Raw genomic sequence first — 21,943 nt, 5'->3', positions numbered from 1 at the left:
AGCTGGATTACAAAAACATGCCTATGCCTCATAGAACAATTAATATTAAAACATCAAATACTTGAAAAATAGGACACAGGACTAAACTGAGTTTGGTAGGCAAACATTTTACTTGGATGTCACTGGTATAAATCAACAAGTCGTGACTAAAATTCTGGATATTTTGAGGTCAACTGTAGTTTTAGTTTTTTGCTGTACAAGTTTGGCAGGATTCTGTAACCCTTGGACTGATGGAATTGGGAAGCTGACATTTGGGAGATTTAAGGTTTTCACTTGACCCAGACTATTACCTCTGATTCTTTAAAACTACCTACAGACTTGCAGTTTTACTCATCCTGAGTCTCTGCAGCTGCTGTCCCTGGCTGCTTCTGTTTCTTCACCTCTTCAGCGAGGCGATGCAGCTGAGCCAACTTCATTTGTTCTATAAGAATCACAGAACATGACCAGATCACGGGGGTTAGAAATGGAAAACAAACACTATATTCATGCATGTACAAAAATAAATGTTTTACTGCATGCATGATTGCAGAAGAATGCGTATAAATTATGAGAGGGTACTTACCAGCTGATAACAGCTGACTTTTTGTATTCTCAGCACTCCCTATTTCATCTGGGAGCCTTTCTGGAGTCTAAGCAAGAATTTGAAACACAACAGTCATTAACAATATCATCAACAAGTAACATTTTCATAAATCTATTTTATGATAGATGTGGGGAAAAATACAGATGGGAATTAAGTCCCACTCATTTTTATATAACAGACAAACTTACAAAGACAGAGTGCAGATTCTTATGCTGCTCTATCAGTTGATGAAGTTGGTTTTCAAACCTCATCCTGCAAAAACAAGGCCGACTTTTTTATTTATGACATTTACAAGGTTGTTCAATAAGTTTAATATATCATTGCACTTTTAATGGGTACCGCTGCTTCCGGTGTTTAAGCTTGAATTCCTGGATTTCACATCTGTACTGTTCCAGCAGTTCGTCACTTTTCTTGTTCTGCTTTAACTGCCTACAAAAAATGCATGAGTCATCACTCAGTACAAGATATAAAATGTGTACGGTACCATTAATTTACCAAGCCTTACAGGGTGCACGTAGACTTGGCCCAAAGTTTGGAAAATGTATTAAATATTATCATCACTTCACAATTTGTGTTGTTCAGTGATTACTAGGGGTGTCACGATTCTCCAAATCCACGATTCGATTTTGACTTTCGATTTTAACTATACACAAATTGTATAGTACAATCAATCACACACTATGACAGCATACATGAAATTGTGCTTATAAGTTAAAGGTTCTGTACACAATACTTTGAACATTAATATAGCAGCAAACAGCTATTTGCTATGTAAAGATTTAGTGGAGTAATGGCTTCCTGAGCAGAGAATGACACCACACTCCCTCAGTTTATTGTCATCCGAGCTTCTCTGTTCTTTGTTTTGGTAACCAGTCCAGCCGCGTGTGCATGTTAGTGCATGTGAGACTCTCCGGGTGAAACTGCTGGCTTTGAGGAGAGCGATACGACAGTTGTTTCTTTTCTCATTTAACGCGGTGAATTAAGGATTTATTTCAACCAAACCAGAGTTGGTGATTGTTGGAACAGTGGAAAGACTAACAAAGACCGTTTTGGTGAGTTTTATTTTGTTTCTGTCCAGTTTGAATGAAGTGTGTTTAACGATGAGCTGCGAGGTAAAATTACTGTTTTCCTCAATGGAGTCTGGTGGGCCGTAGCGCCTATTTGTTTTGGTCTGAGATTCTGGTGCTCTAGTGCAACATTTAGTGGCAGTGAATGTTGCATTCAGCTCCTTTAAATACTTGCACATGGGGATTTGATTAAATACTATTAGGGCACTTGGAGAGCGGCCAAAAGTCCAGTCTTCTATGATATGCAAATCTGCAAGCACAACCAGATATATTTCCATTACAGTATGTCAAAATATGGTTGTGCCTAGCTGAAGCCCCATCATCTCAGCAGTGGATTTATTATGTACTTCTAAATTGGAAATATTTCACATACTTAACATACATTTGTGAAAACCAGAAAAAAAGTATCTTTACATATGTACAAATATCAAATGCTCGGACTGAAACATAAACATGGCAGCTTGTTATCAAAAACAGTTGTTACGAAAAACCGTATGTTTGTAACAATTTGCTATTAGTTTAACAAGCGCACTGTGGTTGTAACAACTGCAGACAAAGCAGGTGGAAATATCGCTTTTCTACTTTTTAATCAAGTTGTCATCAACTGGAGTAAAACGTAACCTTCACTTCACCTGGTTCATGGTCTCTCTGCTCTGCTGTCCAACCTGTGTGTGTGTGTGTGTTCTACCATGATAAGTTGCTGCCATCTAGTGTTGCACATCAAGAACACACGATTGAGGTCTCACAATATGGAGACAGGAAAATATTTATGGATCATGTTCAGACTTCAGCAAAATACTGAAGCACACTCCTTATAGCTGAAGACATTCAATAGTATTCTTTATCTGGTTAGTTTGGAGCTCACCTGGCAGAGTCCTGCTCAGACTCCTCACACTGAAACTGCAGCTTCCTGTACAACTCTGGAGGAAAACATCACAGTTATTATGCTCATCAGCTTATTCATATTTATTGTATGTGTCTTCACAATAGATAACAAATTTGTTTCCAGACACAGTCAACCAAAACACTAACTCAGCATGGCATCAAATCTGCATACTTTTGGGCTATAATCAATTACACATGTACAAGTGTTTATTAGACTAACTTGTGTGTACCTTCTTTTTCTTTATGGATTCCTTCCAGTTGGTATGCTTCAGTTTGTACTGTAAAAACAACAACAACGCCTAGTAATAATATACATTAATAAAATACACATTAACATTTGGATCAAATAAAATTATTAGTGATGATTTTGTGTCTTACAAGTTTCAAGCTCTTTCTGCAAAGAGTCACTGACTGATTTGATCTCCTTAATTTCTTCTTCCAGGGCTCTTTTACCTTGAATAAAACACAGTATAACTGAAACATTGCAACTGTTATGTTATTGCATAGTACTGATGAGTACTACTACACAAATTCCATTAAATAACTTTGCAAATCAGATAAACACAGCTGCTGTTTCTGAAGACATATTGTTCTTCACAAGTTTATCAGAATGGGTCTTGTAGGGTGTTGCTGTTCCCTACAAGATGGAGATATTAATCATATCTCATGAGTCTCCATTCATCATGTTCTGATACTCCTTATTAGGAGTAACAGGTAAGGATATACCTCACTGAAGATACCGTATTTTGGTTGTAAGAACTGTTATGATCAGTCTGTACAGCCACCTTACTCACGGTTTTAAATTCCCGTGGTAGTGTTCAACTTTTACTTGTACATGTAGTGAATTTTATTTTAACTCGGATCCTTACTATGTTAATTTATAAGGGTTTTTGGTATATATGCCTTTTTTTTCCTTTTAAACCTAAAAGGAAATGCATGTTCATTAGCATATAGTAGGCGCAACCAGCCTTCTCATTGGTGCTCATTCACAAAGCTTTCTGTCGATCTCAGACATCCGTGTTGAAGCGTTTTCACATTGTACGAGCAGTTTCCCTCTTTAGGACACGCCACACGTGTTTCACACGGTAATTTTTCAACTGCTTTTGATGTAATTAAAGAAAAAAAACAACGCGACTTACCAGCGGAAACGGAAGTGTAAATTCACAAAGAGTAACTAAAATGTCAAGATTTCATTCGCATCCTGTTCTAGCTAAGTCACCAGTTGTAATCCGTGTTTGCTTCTACATAATAGCGAATAAGTGATTATAATTAGAGGATTCATATTGATCAGATGGATAATCTCTTAATACGTCGGACGTAACCGTTATCCATGGCCCATTCCACAGCACCAAGCATGCGCGAAAGAACGCAATTAAACACGACGACGGAAGGACGGGACAGTGACTTCTCCGACTACACCTGTACCTTTTGCTTGACCGAAATGCTTTACAGTAGATTGAAAATGTGAAAATATATTATCCCACAGAAGCACTATGTTAATATAAAACCAGCTAAACACGCTTTTATGGAAAAACTGTATTCCCATTGGGAGGGGTAGGAATCGCTGAATCATGATTTTACAAACAGCAAAATTGTTTCAAAATATTAGAAATGAAAAAGCAGTTAAACTCTTGACGTGAGGCTTTCTGCCATTGTTTTTAGTACCATAAAGTAAGTGGAGGTGTGTGGACTACATACTAGCAAAACTTATCTCCTATTTGTCCGAAATATGTCGCTATTGGGTCTGAACAGGCCTATACCTTTCCATGTCAACCAGCATTTCTCAAAAATACGTAATACAATGTACACATGACAATTATTCAAAATATCTGATTTAATAGCAATTAAATAAACACGTGATATGTCCAAGTCAGTCAAACACTACCTTGTTGCAGCCTCCTTAATTTGCCCATCAACTGTTCAACTTCGGGCTCCTGCACTCCTTCACCTGACAGCAGGGCATTAAAATATATCAGCCTTGTTTTGGGTTTCTCAAGATTTGTTTTATTTGTACTTTGTGTAACTTTGGCCAGTTTACCTTCTTTCAGTAGCGTAACATTAATCAGGTCATCAATGTTGAATCCTGTTACGCAAATAAAAAGACATGTTAGATAAGTAAAACGTCTTTGTCTTAGCTTCCCATCATGTTCCCCTGTACCTATGAGCAAGTGTTTGCTAGCTAAAAGTGTCACTCACTGAAATGCGCATATTCTGGTTGCCCTAATTATTAGCAAAGTTAGGTGGGTCAAAGTTAGTTACCTTATAAGCTTTCTGCAAAATACAATACAGCTATTTTCGGGTTTTGGCTCAGGCTGAGATAGTAAAGCCGAGAACAGACTGACAACCTCCACTAAAATGTAGCTAGCTTAGTTGTTAGCTAACGTTAACGTTTCTCATTTAGCAAACATAAATTACTTCAAAACTAATAACACTTAATTAACCGCAATATTTGAGTGATTGGCCAGCTATAAAGGAATATACTGAACATTTAGCCGCTGTCTTTCTATTCTGCATCATTACAAAGCTGTTTTCCACCTTTTTTTTATTAAAAGCGTTAGCTAACGTTAATAGTTAACGTTACAGAGCCAACAACTGGATTGTAGATGCTACCATTTATGCAGTAAGTTAACTGTTATCTAAAAGATTTATCGTAGGTATTTTAAAATCAGTTTAAATTAGCCACTATAGTTCAACTTAAATTTACAATGCCTAACCTGCCGATTCGCTCATGTTTAGCCAGCCCAGGGGAGTCTTTTCCTAAACTATCCAGATGGATAATGTACCCACTTTTTCCTCCAGAGTCCTAACTGACGTGCGCACGAGGATGGAACGCCACGTTTGGCGCCCAAGACATTTCAAAGGTGCGCGTGCACCGCAGTAGCAGACTAATATATTTATGTATTTATTTATAGCTGAAAAGTTGCAGTTGCAGATAAAAGTTATGGTTGGAAAGCAAACAGTTTCATGGCCTTGCTGTCGCCAGTGGCAGGAAGAAAATCAATTACTGCTTGTAATTGCTTGTTTTACAAACAATGAATAATGATAACTTCCACTGGGCTACCACCGGCTTCAGCTTATAACACTTTACATTTTTATACAGTCTATGTGTAGAACACATGTAATGATATTTTTACTGAATGGGCATGACTTGTCATTTTGATCATTGTCTCAATTTGATGTTGTATTTCGATGACATTTAATCTTTTAAACCAAAATTTGTTCCTAATACAGTTTGTAACTAGGTATCCTCTATTCGTAAGCCTTATAGTAAAGAGTAAAAAAGACAAAAAACAACAATAATAATGCTGAATTGGCTGATATGTATTTTTAACACAAAAATATGACATGACAAAACTTAATAATGTGAAGTGTGACAATATGCACTGTGGGAAGAATAAAGCCTCAGCTCTATGGCTAACAACCTATTAAATGGCGGTATGTTTGTGCTGAGACTTCTTGTTATATATCGGCCAACATACCATATATGCTGATGTTATATTTGTTCAGTTAAAATCTGCCGATAATATTGGCCATGCCGATTTACTTGTCAGGCTCTAATAATTACACTCAAGAACTCAGTCGGTTTAGTTTTATCGGAAAGATGTCTTCACAGCGGCTCTGACTGTTTCACTTTGTTCATCTGATGTGCAGTTTCCTGTCAAACAGATGAAGTGTAAATGAACACACAAAGTTTGACACCTTTACATTGTATCAGTTTTAATGAAAAGCTAACAGCAGTGTAGAGGAATGCAGTTCCACTTTGATTTAATGCAAATATACAATGCAAACAGACCTACAAAGCCCCAAAATTACTTTATCTATACACATCAAACCACTAAGGAGTTCTATATACATGTACACCTTAGTTAGATACAAACTCAAGAGTTAAAAAAGTCTAACAGGGCTGCCAAACAACACTGTCTCTCTCCAAAACAGGAATACCTGTACAGAGTGCATTATCAGCACATGCATATGGGAAGAGAGGGCCATGCGAAAAATCCAAACAGAAATCACAGAATTAAAAAATGTTGTTCATGTTAAATATATCATTCAAGTGTGTAAGAGTATTTTGGCTTCCAGTGCATGTTGATTCACTTTGTTGAGCAAGAGTGTAACAAGTATGCTATGGTTTCACAATCAACTTAAGTAATAAAGTCTTTGTAAATTTCCAAACAACAGTCTGAGTTTTTTCACCAGCTTATAGCAACTTCAAAGCACCCCGGGTCAAGCTCAGTAAATGGATAAGTACCATTTCCTTCAAGGCTGGTGTCCATCAATTCAGAAGCAGTGAAACTTGGATCAGCTTGGTATAAAAGTGGTCAGAAAGTCCAATACTCAACATTAATTCACATTAGTTGTAATGAGAAAAAATAAATACAGCACTAAATTTGCACTTCACATTAATGACCAGATGAGAGAAAATTAGAGAGGAAATTAGTGTGGACAGTAAAGAAAAAAAAGGAAGAAGGTAAGGGGACATCTCAGCTTTGGAATCATAGAAATAATTTAAGAACAAAAGTTTTCTTACTTTTGAAAAGATATTCTGTAAGAATATATAGTTTATAAATATTAATTTATGTTCATGTTTGTCATATACATCCAACACTGATCTTCAGTCTTTTGCCATTTAATTTTTTTTAGTTACTATACTGGGTAAGCGAAGTTCTGATATCAGAGCATATTTTTCCCAAAAAGCAACACATCCATATGAATCACTCCAGCATGCCTTTCAGTCGCAGGGGGGATATTGGCATCATATACAGTAATACACTTAACTATTTACAGCTGTGACAAGCAAGCTAGAGGTATTCCTCTGGTAGTTCTAATGAATCGTAACACATCTTTAGTTGTGTTTCCAATATTGCCATGCAGAGTTACTACACCAGCAGGCTGAGATAGGTTTGGGAAAACAGACAGAATGAAGGAGGAGGGTATTTCAAGCACTAACTTCTTCTCTTCAGGCAAAGCTGGTTTACATCAATATCAAGCGCTACCAATACCTTCCCCGCACTTTTTCTGTTTAATCTCTGCAGGAAGGCAAGGCTGAGTGCCAAGCACCCACAGGATAACATGTTTTAACTGTATGTGCCGAGCCAAACTGGAAGTTGGGGGGTAGGTAATGTAGATATGATGTAGCCATCTGTGTTAGTAGAAGCAGAAGACAGTTACAGCAAGCAGAGTGGTCAAAATTAAGGAAAAGATAGATTATGTTCTGTCATTAATGGCAAGATTTGTATTAAATATATAGTGTCCCTCTCAGCTGCATTTTATGACAGGCTGCATCTCCTCCACAGCTCACCTACCTGTTTAAAAAAGAGAACTGTGTGTGTGAGATAGGAGAGGACACGAGGAGCATCATGTGAAAAAAAAGTTAAAGGTGTTAGAGAGAAAAGGACATGTTAGCAACATTTCACAATAAAGGGAGGCATTCTCTATCTCCCTCCTGTTGAAGGTGCAGCCTCATTCACGGGAGCGCCCCACAATAGCCAGGATGTAGAGGAAAATGTTGATGATGTCAGTGTAGAGGTTGAGGGCAGCAAAAATATATTCCTCTGGACTCAGGGCCAGCTTCTTGTTGCCCAGGAGAAGCTGAGTGTCCACAGCCAAAAACTGCAGAGCAGAAAAAAGGATGGCATTTCAAGAGATTTCTACACTTGGGATTTAAGATGAATGACATAAAAATGTATTTTATCTATTGCTATTGGTAACATCCACCAAATATATTCATATGCTGTCATAAACTAAGACCATAATACACAATCAACATAGACATGTCGCAATTACCTTTAAGCAGCAGAATTTTCATTATGAATATTAGAGCTGCACATGTTCACATATGGTGTACGGGATATACATTTCCATTTGCATTTAAGATAATATTTTCATATATATCTAAATCTCCTCTCAAGTTTCCCATGTATTTTGACCCTTAGGCCACATACTGCGAGAAGAAATGCAGCCCCTTCTTTTATTTGAATGGTACCACTCTGATGCAGTGAGGTGCCAACACAAACAGCTCAGACAAAAAGCAGGGTCGCCTGTCAAAAAAGTTGAACCTGGCTCAACTTCATCATTTGACAAAGCGCGGCAATGGTCAATAAAAGACATTTAGGGGCACATTCCTGGTAGTTTACTTTATAGCATGACTGCAGTGTTTCTACTCTTTACCTTGCAATGTTCGCAACAAAAGATAAATGACTGCCACCACTTTCCAAAGCAGTAAAAGCCTTCCTTATAATATTATAAACCACTTTGCAGTGTTGCCTGATTAACCTTTAAACTCATGGATCTACTGACTTCCTGGATCATATTTCATCATCTCACAGGTACCTGAAGAAATACGCCCACACCAATGCAGGGCTGTTTTCCGTCTGAACGCCTACTTAGGCTTTGAAACAACATTGGTGCCACTGGATACTGTTGGTAACCCCATCCTCTCATGTTTTCTTGGCTTTTCCTTTCACTCTTAATACTCAACTTTGTCACACATCATCTATTTTCTCTATTCATTATGTCCATATGTGGCTAATAGAGCCATTTGTTCTCATCAAATGCATCCTATCACATCTTCTCCTCCATTGTTCATTTGATTATATTCAACTCTACATAGGGTTGTCTACCACTTCTGCTGGCCCAAAACACTTATACACCTTATTACACCTCTGTATAATAAAATGTTCAATGTGTTTTAACAGCTGTTCTGGATGAGTTTGGCTCTTGATGCATGTTCATATATTCAGATCTTAATAGTTAGTTTGTGTTCCACTTTCCTCTTGCTAAGCCTGAATCTTTTTCCTAGCCAGTTTGTGCTTTACTCTTTTAACATTCTGGAGATGTGAATTATCTCTTATTAGGCAGAATAAAGTTCACTGGAAGGTGGAAAACCATTTGTATAACAATGGTGATGTCTGTCTGACTGTCTAGTAACTGTATCCAGACGACTGGATGCCATTACCCCACAAAGATCAAATTACCCAACTGGATGAAATGAACTGCCCTTGCTCAAGTAATGACATCCAAGTGATCATTGCTGTTGCACTAAAACTTTGAACATAATGGCTAAAACTGAATACAAGCAACAGCCCCTGACAAAGGGCTGTCATTTTTCAAGGCCACAATGTGAGTGTGAAACTTACGCAGGTGAAGAGCAGGGCCCCCAGTGAGGCATAGACAATGTGCAGGATCCTGTGGCGGATGAAGATGCAGAGGATGGAGAAGAGCAACAGCACGATCAGGCACACAAACAGCACGCCCCGACAGGAAGTGAAGTCATATTTGCTCTGTGGTGAAGACAGATAAAGGCAAGATGTAGGAAAATATGAGCTGTGATAAGACAAGAGACCCACCACTTTAAGGACTTAGGGAAATTTCTTTCAATTGTTATAATTTATAAGTCACACAAAGCTAGTCATTTGAATATTTCATGTTTTGAAACTGTGGAGTCCAGGTTGATTGGTTCAAATTTTTCCAACTTTCTATGTATTCCTTTCTGTCTTTGTTTAGCACCTATTATTAGCATCCTGTTGATGTATGGTATCCTTTTTTTCAGCACAAACTCAGCTATCAGTCTGACTTTTGTCCTAGTACCTATAAAAACGTTCTAGGTTGTAAAAAAATATTGTTTCACTATTTATACACACATACAGCTTTATACATTTCTTCCAAAACAATGTCTTCTATATCTAGAGACGTAAATGATATACTGTGTGAAAGCTCCACATCAGCACTTTTAACTGGTTTTCTTCTCTACGTGATATATAAATAAAGTTGTTTTTGTAAATAATACATGTTCATTGTATTCACAGATAAACAGACGGACTCCAGAGGGTTAACACGGAACTAAAACTCCAAGATAACGATATTCCTGTGTAAGAGTGTGCCTTCAGTGGGGAGTGTGTGGGATTGACTAGGTTGCACACCTCACTGTGAAAAACTAATCAGAGGAAATTCTCACTTTTGCTTCCCAAACAACTCAAATAAAGAACAAGAGGGACGATGTTTGTCTGTGTGCGTGTAGACATTTAAAACATTTATTCAAGCAGCGGTTTATGGTGCTGACCTGTAGCGAGAAGAGGACGACGGTGAAGCAGACCACTGCAGTGATGCCCACAGCCATGATGACAGTCTCTGTGTCATAGAAGCTGGCGATCATGCCCACCATGTAGGAGAGGCTCAGGGTCAGGATGGACTGCAAGACACAGAAAACACCAAATTAGCATCAAATATCAAACAAATATATCAAATAACATCAAATATGTTGTTTATATTTGCATACATCTATTTATCTAGTGTGGCCGAATGTATGTTTCCTTGCTATGTTAGATAAAATTTAAAAAAAAAAAGCCTACATGTCTGTTGTTCTGATTCAGTTTCTGTCTCTTTTCCTCCTTCCTCCACCTTTTTCTTTAAATCTTAAATCAGTTGCACATTATTCACTTTCTTCATGTTTCTGTTTCCACTGTTATATCCTGAGTTTCTTAATTAATGTGGTGGGAATACAGATTAGGAGCTATGGAGTTTACAGTACATTCAAGATAACTATCTAGCAACAAGCTACATAAACTGGATGGTTAAAATAACACTAATGTACAAATAACTTTAGACTCACTCAAGGGCTCATGAATACCTACTTACTTTGTGGTCCTTGACAGAGTATTATTTGATGCAGCACTTATTAGATGTTATTTATCTTCTGAACACTGATTCATGTTAACAATACAATAGCATAGGGCTGCAACCAATGATCATTTTCATCATCGATTAATCTATTATCTTCTCGACTAATCAGTTTAGGCTCTAAAACACCCGAAAATAGTGAAAATTGTCCATGAGTCCAAGGTGTTGTCTTCAAATGTCTAATTTTTCAAGTGTGCATAAATGCTTAGGAAGGGCTACGTAAACGCTATTTCAGAATTTGAGAGGTGGGTAAACGGCATTTACGTGCATTTAGCCTCCACTACACTCTGTCTTGCATTAGCTTATGTTTGATTCTCAGGAGCATCTACAGCTTTCATTTCAGCTTGTTTTGCATATTGTTTAAAAATCTTTATCATTGTACATTAATATGGTAAACACAATGTGTACATGTCAGAAGGCATGATTCTGTTTATTTATTATGTAAACAGACTTTTACAGTGGGTAAGCTATACTTTTTTATGACTTGGTATCAGGTCAAGTTCTTACCAGAGCAACCAAGTTCCAGGGGTGCTTGCGGCGGAATTCTCCACAGCAGCTGAGGACGATCAGAGCCACGAAGAAGACTGCGTAGGACACATAGTATGTCCATGGATTACGTCGCACAAAGTTCTTGGCATCATCGACAAAGGTGAAGACGGCAACGAAGGAGGAAGTGACCAGCAGCTGCACTGTGAGAACCATGAAGACCTGGTGGCAATTTTTACGTGGGATGAGAAATTATGTTTTGGTGGTATTTCATATTAAGTTATACTACACACTATATTTGCTTCTGACACAGACCCATTTAATCTATTTGACGCGGTAAAGGACCTACTTTTCTGATGAAGGCTTGTCGGATGGTCTTGTCCTCAAAGCCAGAGTCGGTGAACTCCTCATTGTCGTAGTAAGATGGAGGCCCATCACCATGGTAACCAGGGCTGCTGACAGGTGCTGGTGAACAACAATAACAGGACGACAATTAGGGTTAAAAAAACAAAACAGCTGGCAAAAAACTAGGCTAAACAAATAGACACGTCCGTGGTGTTTTCAACACACTCTGATTGTAGTATTGATCATCTCATTGATTGCCCAGTCATCTGTGTTAAGTCTGATCTAAAGTGGAGCCAGCAATGTGGTTCTTCTAGTATCACAAGCTTTCAGCGTGTAAATCCATTTACAGAGAAAACTCCATCCAAACTGGTAACTTTCACACGGAAAACAGACAGCTTTATGGAGCAAAGAGGAAGGGTAATAAATGAACAACTTTAGCTGAGCATTGTTTTTTGTCAAAGTAACTGAAGATGAAGCACGATGTGCTCACTTTCATAGAGGTACAGCCCCACAGTTTGGCTATGTCATGGTTTATTGCCTCTATGATACATCCAGGTATCTAATAGCAAAGAATAAGATGGCCTAGAAAGGGAAAAGTCTATTCATAAATGCCTCAAATCTTTAAACACTCACCCGTGGCGTCACCAGGAAAGCCTGGCTGTGCGAGTCCTTGCTGATAAGGCCCCTGAGGGTAGGGTCCCTGTGCGTAGGGCATCTGAGGGTAAGGCATCTGAGGGTAGGGACCAGGGACAAAACCTGGGCCTGCCTGGGGGAAGCCCGGTTGTCCATAGCCGGCTGCTGGTGGGTATGGTCCCCCTGGGGCTTGGCTATAGTTGGGAGGGGGCATGCCGAAACCTGGCTGAGGGGGTCCATAGACGTTGTTATGAAGTGGGTTGGTCTCACCCATAACAGGGTATCCACTCTTGTCCTGAGACATGGTGTCGGGGAAGACTCACTCTGCTGCTAGAACAATCTATGGAGGAGAAGTAGAATTAGGACTAATTCGCCTAAAAAAACCCATCTGTATCTAGCACAAACATACATTAAACAGGTAAGGAGATTTAAATCTAAATCTTATGTTCACACTATGAATAGTCATACTATTTCAACGTCTTTATTACACCTCAAATGTCCCAGAAGGAAGCAGAGAAAAAGTAATGACGGTACACTATCTAGGCCAAACTGGCAAAGACAATAACATTGCATCTGCCTGATTAAAATGGTGACAGGCAATCAAACAACGCAGCAGGAAGAGAGGACAGACGTATGGAGCAGAGCTACAGCACGTTGCCATTCTGTTTCACAAACTAAATTCCAGCTATATCATCATTTTATGCTGTTTTACCTTCCTTTTTTGTTCTTAACTACAAGCAACATCATCAGAACGATGAAAGGAGTACTTAAGATGACATGAGATAGTATGGTGATAACCAAGGGGAAATTTGGTTATTTTAGCAGCAAAATGTGATATTCAGCGAGGTGAAATGTAGACTATATAACTAGAATACAATAGCTGAAGAAAATAATATGCAGTTATTAAAAGTCTGTGAATTATTGCATTTTTTTTTAAGTAAGTTTAGTATTATATTGTTGCTTTTTTTGTCTCATAATGAAGAAACATTATGTATACGTGATACACATAATAAAAAGTTAAAAGTAATGTAAGGCTGTTTCTGTTGCCAAAGCAGAGAGGAGATGAGAGAGGAGAAGAAAAGAAGTTATTAATGAGTTTACACTCATCCTGTGGTATTTCACTGAAAAGCAATGGGCAGCAGCAAGTTATATAATGTCGGAAAATAGGCCACAGGTTAGAAAGTCACTATAAACACCAGATAAGACACTTGCATCATACTGCTCTGAGAAGAAAAGACGGTTAAGGGAGGGGAATTTGACTGTTATGGCTGACTATCCAGGCACATCTGAACACACACACACACACACACACACACACACACACACACACACACACACCTCTGGCAATGGCTGCTAAGAGAGGTCCAGTCTAAAACCCTGCGGATTTAGGAAGTGAGCTAAAAGGACACATTGGCAGCAACCATAGTTCCTAGAAAGAGCTGACTGCACAATTTCTTTTTCAGAAGACAAATAATAATATTAATGATAATAATAATAATAATAATGATGATAATACAGGGCTCGACAGTAATGGTTGCCATTGGGAACCATTTTGAGAAATCAGTGGCAATGACTTTTTAACATTTAAAAAATAGGGACAGCAAACAGCAAAATGTGCACCCTAAAAATGTTATTTTAAATATTTGTTTGTTTGTCGCATTAGTGATATTTAATTATTGCTGTTACAGTCGGATCCGGAACCAGACAACGCTGCACGTGCGTTGGTGTGTTTACTCGCGTGCACACACAGGCATCTGTTTTAGAGACGCAAAGCAAATTAAGTTATTTTACTGTGGGGTGAAAGGTTCGACAGACTACCCCGTCAACATCACAAACGAATGTGCTAATTGGATTCATTTTTGAGGGATCTGTGAAGAACTTGACAACTGCTGCACTACTGGTATTTTGTATACCAGGAATTGAGGGTGGACACATGAACTGGTAACACTTAAGATTCTGTAAAGTATCAGATAAAACACAAACTACAAAGAATTTTGCTCGGTTACTGTAATAAAGCTTTTAAATTATTAAGATGACGTATAACTGCATAGTATCTTAATTATTCAAAATACAAGGTGACTAAAAATGGCAACCATATATTCAGTTACGGCAACCAAAAGCCAGCCTAGCAACTATTAAAAGTTAGTGTTGAGCCCTGTAATATCAATAATAATAGTGTGCTACTATGCCTTGACAGTGTGAATTTATTTGTGAATGTGAATGTGTGCATTTAGACAGATAATAAACCACCTCAGCCAAATAATGCACCCACAATGTAACGTTATTTGGGTGACCCCACTATCTAATGGTTCATACTGGGTGTTTAGTGTTACCAATTTGACTTGAATTAATGTCACTTAGGGTTGCAACTACTGATTTACCTAAATAAAACTGTCAATCCCACGCACTGGCTTTATAGACTTAGCCAGCAGAGAACGTGAAGCAGGGATGGATGGTGCGAGAGAAATGAGGAGACAGCAAACACTGTTGTTACCATGGACGCAGGTGGTGCCTTGGTAACCAAATGTATTATTAATCTGCTTTGCTTCAGGAAGAGACCTGACATATTGACCATTACTACAGTGTCCCTCCCCCCACCAGGACCCAACACAACCCGGGTCAACAGGTTTCTGTGCAATTTATGTTGTAATCTATAATGCTAATGAAGCATCTACACGCATGACACAGAGCTGCACACAAGAAAACAGGAATCTCTCTTCGAGTGAGGTCAGATTTACAAGGTTGATTAGCGCTTTCAAATGTGCTGTGCAGGTTTCATATAAAGGCCTTCAGTCCCCAGAGGAAAACTTCAGCTGGAAGTAGCAGGACGGGAGCCAAAACCCATTCCCCTAATTGCTGACTTCAAAAGAAGAACTCGACTGGGCAGCAGACTGACTTTACAGTGGTGCAAAGGCATGTGCTGTTTAAACTACAGCTACTGTATGTATACAGTACAGCTGTGTATATAGTGTATACATACGCAAACACAAGCAAGCACACACTCAGTCCTTGTGCTATTTCTTTCACACACACACACCACCAATCAAAGAAATACACAGGAGTACAAAAATATCCATTCAGTGGCAGAGGAGATAGCTACAAATCATGTTTACTGTGTTTCTTACTCCGTCTATCCTTCTCCTCCCCTCTTCCCAGGACACACTGAATTGAGCGTTATGCAACACTGCTCTATTTCACGCTGGCAAATGCATCCAGACTCCAGTGTGTGTCCTCATGATCCCTGTCTGTCCATCACTAGGACAGTGCAGTGAGGGACTGCAGACAAACATGGCGAGTCCTGGCTCTGCTTCATACTGACAGTCTCCATTAAGATCATAACAGATTACAATCATTATCTGATGAGCTAAATCCCTCCCAGCTTTCTGGACAACAAAGGTTGTGCAAGGGGGGGTATACAGTACACTGAGTACAGCAGTTTTGCTGAATTACTTGAAAAATCCATTTATCTGTCAGTAAAATGTTTGCACTGTAGTCCATATTAGTTTACCTTAAAAAGGATCAAGCTCTTGATCTGAACTGACAAACACTCTATTCAATAATACTGTAACATAACAAAGGTTATGTTTGCTTGTGTCACATAAGAGAAGTCATCTGTCAACCCAGAGATGTAACTGAATAACCTAAGAGTCCTTAACTAATCATGTGACACTGTAAAGCATGTGATCCTGTCCAATGTCCATGTAAAGCATTTCAGTTTGTAACTCAGGAAAGAATTTTCCATCCATGTTAGGGCTGGGCAGTAAGGCTGAAATCGCATAGAAAATTAACCATACTGATGTAAGAAGTAACTAACTGTGCTCTAGGTCTGCAACTAACAATCATTTTCATTACTGATGAATCATCCTATTATTATTCATTTTAATTCCATTAATTGAATAATCATTAGGTCTGTTTAATAATTTCCTTAAGCCCAAGGTGATGGCCCAAATTGCTTATTTTGTCGGACCAACAGTCCAAAACAACAAGATATTCAGTTCATTATCACATAAGACAAAGAAAAGCAGCAAAACCTCACAATTGAGAAGTTGTAACTAGGGGATATTTGGCATTTTGCTTTAAAAAAACGATCACTTAAACAATGATCATAATAGTTGAAGATAATTTTTCTGTCAATCAATCATTTCAGCTCTACTGTAATCCACTGTTATTATACTCTTCATATGTGTAAAACAAAAAACTTCAATAACTAACTTTGGTAATCTATAATTACAGCTTGTTGTGGATCATTAGACTGGACAACAGAAATGTGTACAATGAGAACATGATAAGATTATATCATCAAAGTATTATTTTGCAGAAAATCAATAAACAATTAAATTATCCCCCAGTCCTCATTCATTTCCAAATTGTAGCAAAAGCTTAAGATGATCTTGTAAGTCATGTTTAACAGAAGTGACTTCACATGACATTGTTTTTTAGTACTGAATTAATCCGTACTGGTCTGTTTGTAGCTTTTTATCTGTGTATTGATGATGGATTACTTCCACAGTAACACACCACACAGTCAAGAGAATGGGACACTAACGTCTAAAAATGTGCATGAAGTCACAACCGCTAGGTCAGTGGAGATGTCCTTCTCCTCTGATATTTTGACAACAAATGTATGTGTCTTAAGACATTGATACATGTAGCTGTAATCACTAAAAAAGTACTTGTTTTAATAAAGTCAAAAACTGTAAAAAAATAAATAAATAAAAGAAAACGCTGGTCTTGCACAAAGAAAACTAGTTTTTATAAGACAAAAAGGTTAAGGTGTTTCAGTAAAGGACATTAAAAGTTAGTGCCCTCTCTGCCAGCCACTCATCTCACAAGTTCAATTCAGCAACCACAATAGTTTCACTTCCATGTCTGAGAAGTGGTGAAAGTGAATACAGTCAATACAGTATTTTTGTTTTTTGGAGAGTGGCGAGTCTGTTTGAGGCGCTGTTTGTGCAGCTTTACAAGCATTACGTGGGGGATTTCAAATCCTCTTAGGAGAGACGCCCTGATGCTGTGTATAACGACAGTGCCGTTATCCCTGGCTTCTGCTGATAGCTATCGCTAAGGGAATTAGGTTATGGGAGGGATTCAGTGGCTAGCACAATACCTCAACAAACCCATATACAACATGCTATGTGCATGCCTGAGCATCACCAGGAAACACAGTGACAAAACAGGAACAGCCACACAAAGCAGTGGGGCCTACAGAGGTCAGAGGCTTGTTAACATATGTGGTGCCAAAACAAGTTAAAAGTGAGAATCTGTGATCTTTGATGGAGGATTACATAGACAGAGCAAAAATATAATGAAAATACCAATCATTTTAAAGATTAAATACACAAAGTTTGAACATCAATGCTTTCTCAAAGCTACAAACTAACATTTAAGACTTCAGTGAGTGATATGAAAAAAAAAAGAAGCTGTTTCACAGTCACATGATGAGGGACTAACTGTGTGGTAAGTGTGGGATTTTTCACATGGTTGTTTCACACACTGCACAAACCACAGAACCAGCTGAAATTTAGAGGTAAAGAAGATTTTGTTATGAAGAATTTCACATTTTGAACAATATGTTTTTGTGTTTTCTTGTGTCGACTGTATCTTTAAAATTTCATACATTATTATAAAGATGTTTTCTTGTTGAAACAAAATAAGGTGGCATGTTGTAATAACAAGAAATAAATGTTGTTACAAATTGAAAGTATCTTGTTGTAAGGCAGCAATACACTGGTGGCAGCAATGCACTGCTGTAGCATAGCCATAGCTCTAACAAAGCATGGTTAATTTATCACTAGCTTAGAGATGAAATAGACTATTCACTCCTTACAATGTGTAAGCAGTTGCCAATTTCAGGAGGTGGCGTTGGCAAGATAGCTCAGCTTTATTGCTCTTGTCTGGTAAATATGAGCCCACTGATCCTTGAAAATCCAAATCTTACCAAACAGAACTGTTGTGTAAGCAAAACAGACAAAATGCTAATAGCCCCCCTCTCCAAAACTTCATCAACAGGAAAGCGGAATAGGTACATAAATGCTTTTTGCGTGATGATGAGGCAGTTATTTCCATGGCTGCAATAGAAATTCAGCAATCCTGGACTTAGTTTAAGTCTTTTTCACAGCCAGATGGTGACAATTGCAGAAACATCCACTAACTCACTTATTAGCGCAATATTTAATTAAAAAATGAACAAATCAAGAAGCTGCAGCCAGTTATGCACAGCAAATCAACTTAAAACTGTATTATAAGGAGAGCAAACTAGTTTGCTCCACATGGCATCATGCATGTCCTGGTAACAAGCTGTCAGGGAAGAACAGAGAGGCTGTACGCCATGAACGTCATGCTCAGGTATAGTCCTTTAGCTTCTGTGAACACAGGGCATCCAGACTGTAAATGGAGAACTTCAACCAATAACACTGTCAACCTATAATTGAAAACCATTTATAGGAGTTGATAAGGACAATGCAGGATCTAGACTGTAAAGAGCAAAGCACAGTTTTTGGCTAATGGAGACAGTGCATATTTGGAGGTGTGTGGATTTTTCATGGAGAAGGCCTTATGCTGAGATAATAACAACACATGCATACACAGAGACAGGATATGGATAATATAGCAGCATTAATATTGTTGTTGTAAAATTGTGATAAAAGCTTAAATGTTCTCCAGTGAACCATCAGAGATACAACATACCATTTGCATCATGGCATCTATCCCAAGTTGAGGTACCTTGATTTTGTCAGGTATTCAATTTACTGGTTTAGCCAAAAACAGACAGGTCTGGTTATTTTATCAATGAACAGTTTCTCAATTGATTTTCTGTCAAATTTACTACTACACAAAATATATTACGGCTGCAACTAATGATTATTTTCATCACCGATTAATCAGCACATTAGTTTTCTCGATTAATCAAATAATTGTTTGGTCTATAAAATATCAGCAAATCCTCACATTGGAGAAGCTGGAACTAGGTAATATTCAGCATTTTTTTGTTAAAATATAACTTAAAGGAATAATCGATCATCAAAATAGTTGCCAATTAACTAACTGATTAATATATCAATATCATGACATAAAATTAGCATAATAGAAGATTTTATCCATATTGCCCACTCCTAACTCTAGGTGAGTGAAATGACCAAGACCTGCTAGACCATGATCATATCTAATATTTAGTAAGATAAATAACGTCTTGTTTAGATACAGTATGAAGCATACATTGTCTTAATCAAAATTTATCACGTTATTGATATCAAAGAAATAGTCAGAAACGTCTAAGGCTGTAACTAATGACTATTTTCATTATCGATTAATAATATTGATTATTAATATAATATAATAATATAAGTCACTATTTTCTAAAGCCCAAGGTGATGCCATTGAATGTCTGCTTTGTCCAACCAACAGTCCAAAACTTAAAGATATTCAGTTTATTATCATAGAAATTAAGTTTACAATGAAATAAAAAGAGAAAAGCAGTAAATCCTCACATTTGCGAGGCTGCAACCACTGAATGTTTGGGATTTTTGCTTGAAAAATTACTAAAACGATTAATGAATTAGCAGAATAGTTGCATTATTATTTTTCTGTCGACTGGCTAATCGATTAATCGTTTCAGTTCTAGAAATCTTATAATATATGATATATATGATGCTGCCAATATCTGCTAGGTCATTTCAACCATTTACAGCTGAATAGCACCAGATATTAATTATATGTCATACATGGTGATTTACAACACACCGAAATGCATGGGGGACTACACTAAAACAGCGGTCTGGGCCAAAAAGGAGGCTAAGAAGTCTATTTTGAGATTATGCGCGACTGGAAACCAAAACTGAAACATGAAACCATCGGGACACCTGCAGCGGGAGCAACTCCATCTAGGCCTCAACACCGCAGACAGATGCGACACTGCGATCATCTGTTACATTAAACTCACACATACTAGCCCCAAGCTAGCAAGACCGTCACTGCAGAAAAATATTGTTGAACTGTCAGTGATTAGGAGATAACGTTAGATATCCGGTATCCCGGCTCGCCATGATGAATCCATTAAATAATTATTTTATTTTTAGGACGACGACCATACGCCGCGCCCCCACGTTTACAGCGCTGAGCTGTCAGCTCCTTTTAAAGCCAAATTTATTTTCTGTGTTACTTACTGTATCTAGATATGTAGCTACTGTTCTGCTAATACTATTTGTTTAGTTAATTTACCGCTTTAACGTTATATCTCGCAGACGTTAAGTGACCGTTGGCGACGGGCAGGATGCTGACCGCGGCTAACCAAAGCCGTGCTGGCTAGCCGCACAACCAGCATATTTAATGAAAACAAAACACACACACACCTGATATGTCCTCATCAAACTCTAACATGCTTACCTTTAATGTGTTTATCTCAGAGTAGCTGCCGACATTAACTCTCCCTCCTCCTCCTCCGGCTCTGGTTCACAGACTGAACAATTAGGTCGTGAGCCGCTGACGACACCACACGACGTCGTCACGTGGTTTGTGGGACTCTTCGGCTGTTACCGTACACTGTGGTTGTTACACAATAGATGGGATGAGTGTAACGTGTGTTACACGAAGTGACGTGTGAATCAAGTCCCGCAATGATGACGCGGTATTTACCATAACGTCGTTAGGGTCATATGAGGGAAAGGGTCTGTATCCTACTAGCTTTACAAACTCAATACTGCAATCGAGAGATCGAGAGTTCTGCGTGATGCATAGCTACTGAGCTTAAGTATAATTTTGCATCGAAAAAACACATGATAACCCATAATATACAATGCATTGTTTAAGACTACACCAGTGATTTCTAACCTTTTTGGCTTGTGACCCCTTACCAAAAAAACTGTGTCTACTTAGGGCCCCTTGTTATGTTTCAGATATCTGAGTTGTTAGCAGTTCCATCAAAGAGTGATATCCCAGTTGGTTTAATTTAGATAATTCGTCGTGCCAAAAGAGGTTAAAAAAAAGAAAGAAAGAAAAAGCATCCAATATTTCATGTGAAAAGCAAATACTAGGAAAACGTTTTTTTTCTTTTTTTTTCCTACCTCATTAGGGGCTCTAACTGTATCTGAAGTAGATAAACTAGCTCCAGCTACAAAAGTAAAATACTACTTACACATTGTTGCATCAGTATTAACCATCTAAAAATGCTATATATAATAATATATCAGCAGTATAGTACTAGTACTCATGTACTAGTATGGTACTTTTGTACTTTTACTTAAGTAGGATTTTGAATGCAGGACCTTCACTT

At 38.0% G+C, this 21,943-nt stretch overlaps 2 protein-coding genes, 1 long non-coding RNA gene and 1 other non-coding gene across 7 annotated transcripts; 1 reads left to right on the top strand and 3 right to left on the bottom strand.

Moving 5' to 3' along the window:
* Positions 1-87: 87 nt before the first annotated feature.
* On the bottom strand, positions 88-6,079 carry si:ch211-199g17.9 (uncharacterized protein LOC108180085 homolog). 4 transcript variants are annotated; one of them, XM_044170790.1, is made up of 10 exons: positions 5,250-6,079; positions 4,574-4,618; positions 4,421-4,483; positions 2,914-2,988; positions 2,766-2,834; positions 2,516-2,570; positions 923-1,012; positions 772-853; positions 563-629; positions 88-421 (listed from the first exon to the last, which is right to left on the bottom strand). In XM_044170790.1, exons 1-10 carry the CDS (start codon positions 5,263-5,265, stop codon positions 327-329), a joined length of 657 nt encoding a protein of 218 aa, XP_044026725.1. In that variant the 5' UTR covers positions 5,266-6,079; the 3' UTR covers positions 88-326. The 4 variants fall into 4 exon arrangements, with proteins under 4 accessions (XP_044026725.1, XP_044026729.1, XP_044026726.1 ...); XM_044170794.1 differs by having other exon boundaries at positions 5,323-6,079; XM_044170791.1 differs by having other exon boundaries at positions 772-835; positions 5,250-5,451.
* Positions 1,020-10,588, top strand: LOC122863924. Its single transcript, XR_006375110.1, has 3 exons — positions 1,020-1,635; positions 8,862-8,958; positions 10,341-10,588. It is a non-coding gene; the product is annotated as an uncharacterized LOC122863924 (long non-coding RNA).
* On the bottom strand, positions 3,140-3,272 carry LOC122865073. The gene has a single exon (XR_006375380.1). It is a non-coding gene; the product is annotated as a U8 small nucleolar RNA (small nucleolar RNA).
* On the bottom strand, positions 6,236-21,217 carry grinaa (glutamate receptor, ionotropic, N-methyl D-aspartate-associated protein 1a (glutamate binding)). The gene is made up of 7 exons (XM_044170789.1): positions 21,058-21,217; positions 12,676-13,015; positions 12,047-12,162; positions 11,719-11,919; positions 10,595-10,723; positions 9,672-9,815; positions 6,236-8,145 (listed from the first exon to the last, which is right to left on the bottom strand). The coding sequence occupies exons 2-7, from the start codon at positions 12,977-12,979 to the stop codon at positions 7,996-7,998; spliced, it is 1,044 nt and encodes a 347-aa protein (XP_044026724.1). The 5' UTR covers positions 12,980-13,015; positions 21,058-21,217; the 3' UTR covers positions 6,236-7,995.
* Between the last annotated feature and the right edge of the window lie 726 nt (positions 21,218-21,943).

The sequence above is a fragment of the Siniperca chuatsi genome, linkage group LG17 (assembly GCF_020085105.1).
Source record: "Siniperca chuatsi isolate FFG_IHB_CAS linkage group LG17, ASM2008510v1, whole genome shotgun sequence".
Classification (NCBI taxonomy): domain Eukaryota; kingdom Metazoa; phylum Chordata; class Actinopteri; order Centrarchiformes; family Sinipercidae; genus Siniperca; species Siniperca chuatsi.
Note: the sequence above shows the minus strand (reverse complement) of the source record. Positions and strands in the feature narration are given on the sequence as shown.

Bases quoted from the DNA above. Each gene is read 5' to 3' on its own strand.
- si:ch211-199g17.9 (XM_044170790.1), bottom strand. The intron at 2,989-4,420 runs GTAGTGTTTGAC...GTTTTATTCAAG, and splicing joins ATTAAGGAGGCTGCAACAAG to GTAAAAGAGCCCTGGAAGAA. The intron at 422-562 runs GTAAGTACCCTC...TGATTCTTATAG, and splicing joins AAGTCAGCTGTTATCAGCTG to AACAAATGAAGTTGGCTCAG.
- grinaa (XM_044170789.1), bottom strand. From the start codon at position 12,979: ATGTCTCAGGACAAGAGTGGATACCCTGTTATGGGTGAGACCAACCCA. The intron at 11,920-12,046 runs GTAGGTCCTTTA...AATTGCCACCAG, and splicing joins GACAAGCCTTCATCAGAAAA to GTCTTCATGGTTCTCACAGT. The intron at 8,146-9,671 runs GTAAGTTTCACA...TCTGCTCTGCAG, and splicing joins GGGCCCTGCTCTTCACCTGC to TTTTTGGCTGTGGACACTCA.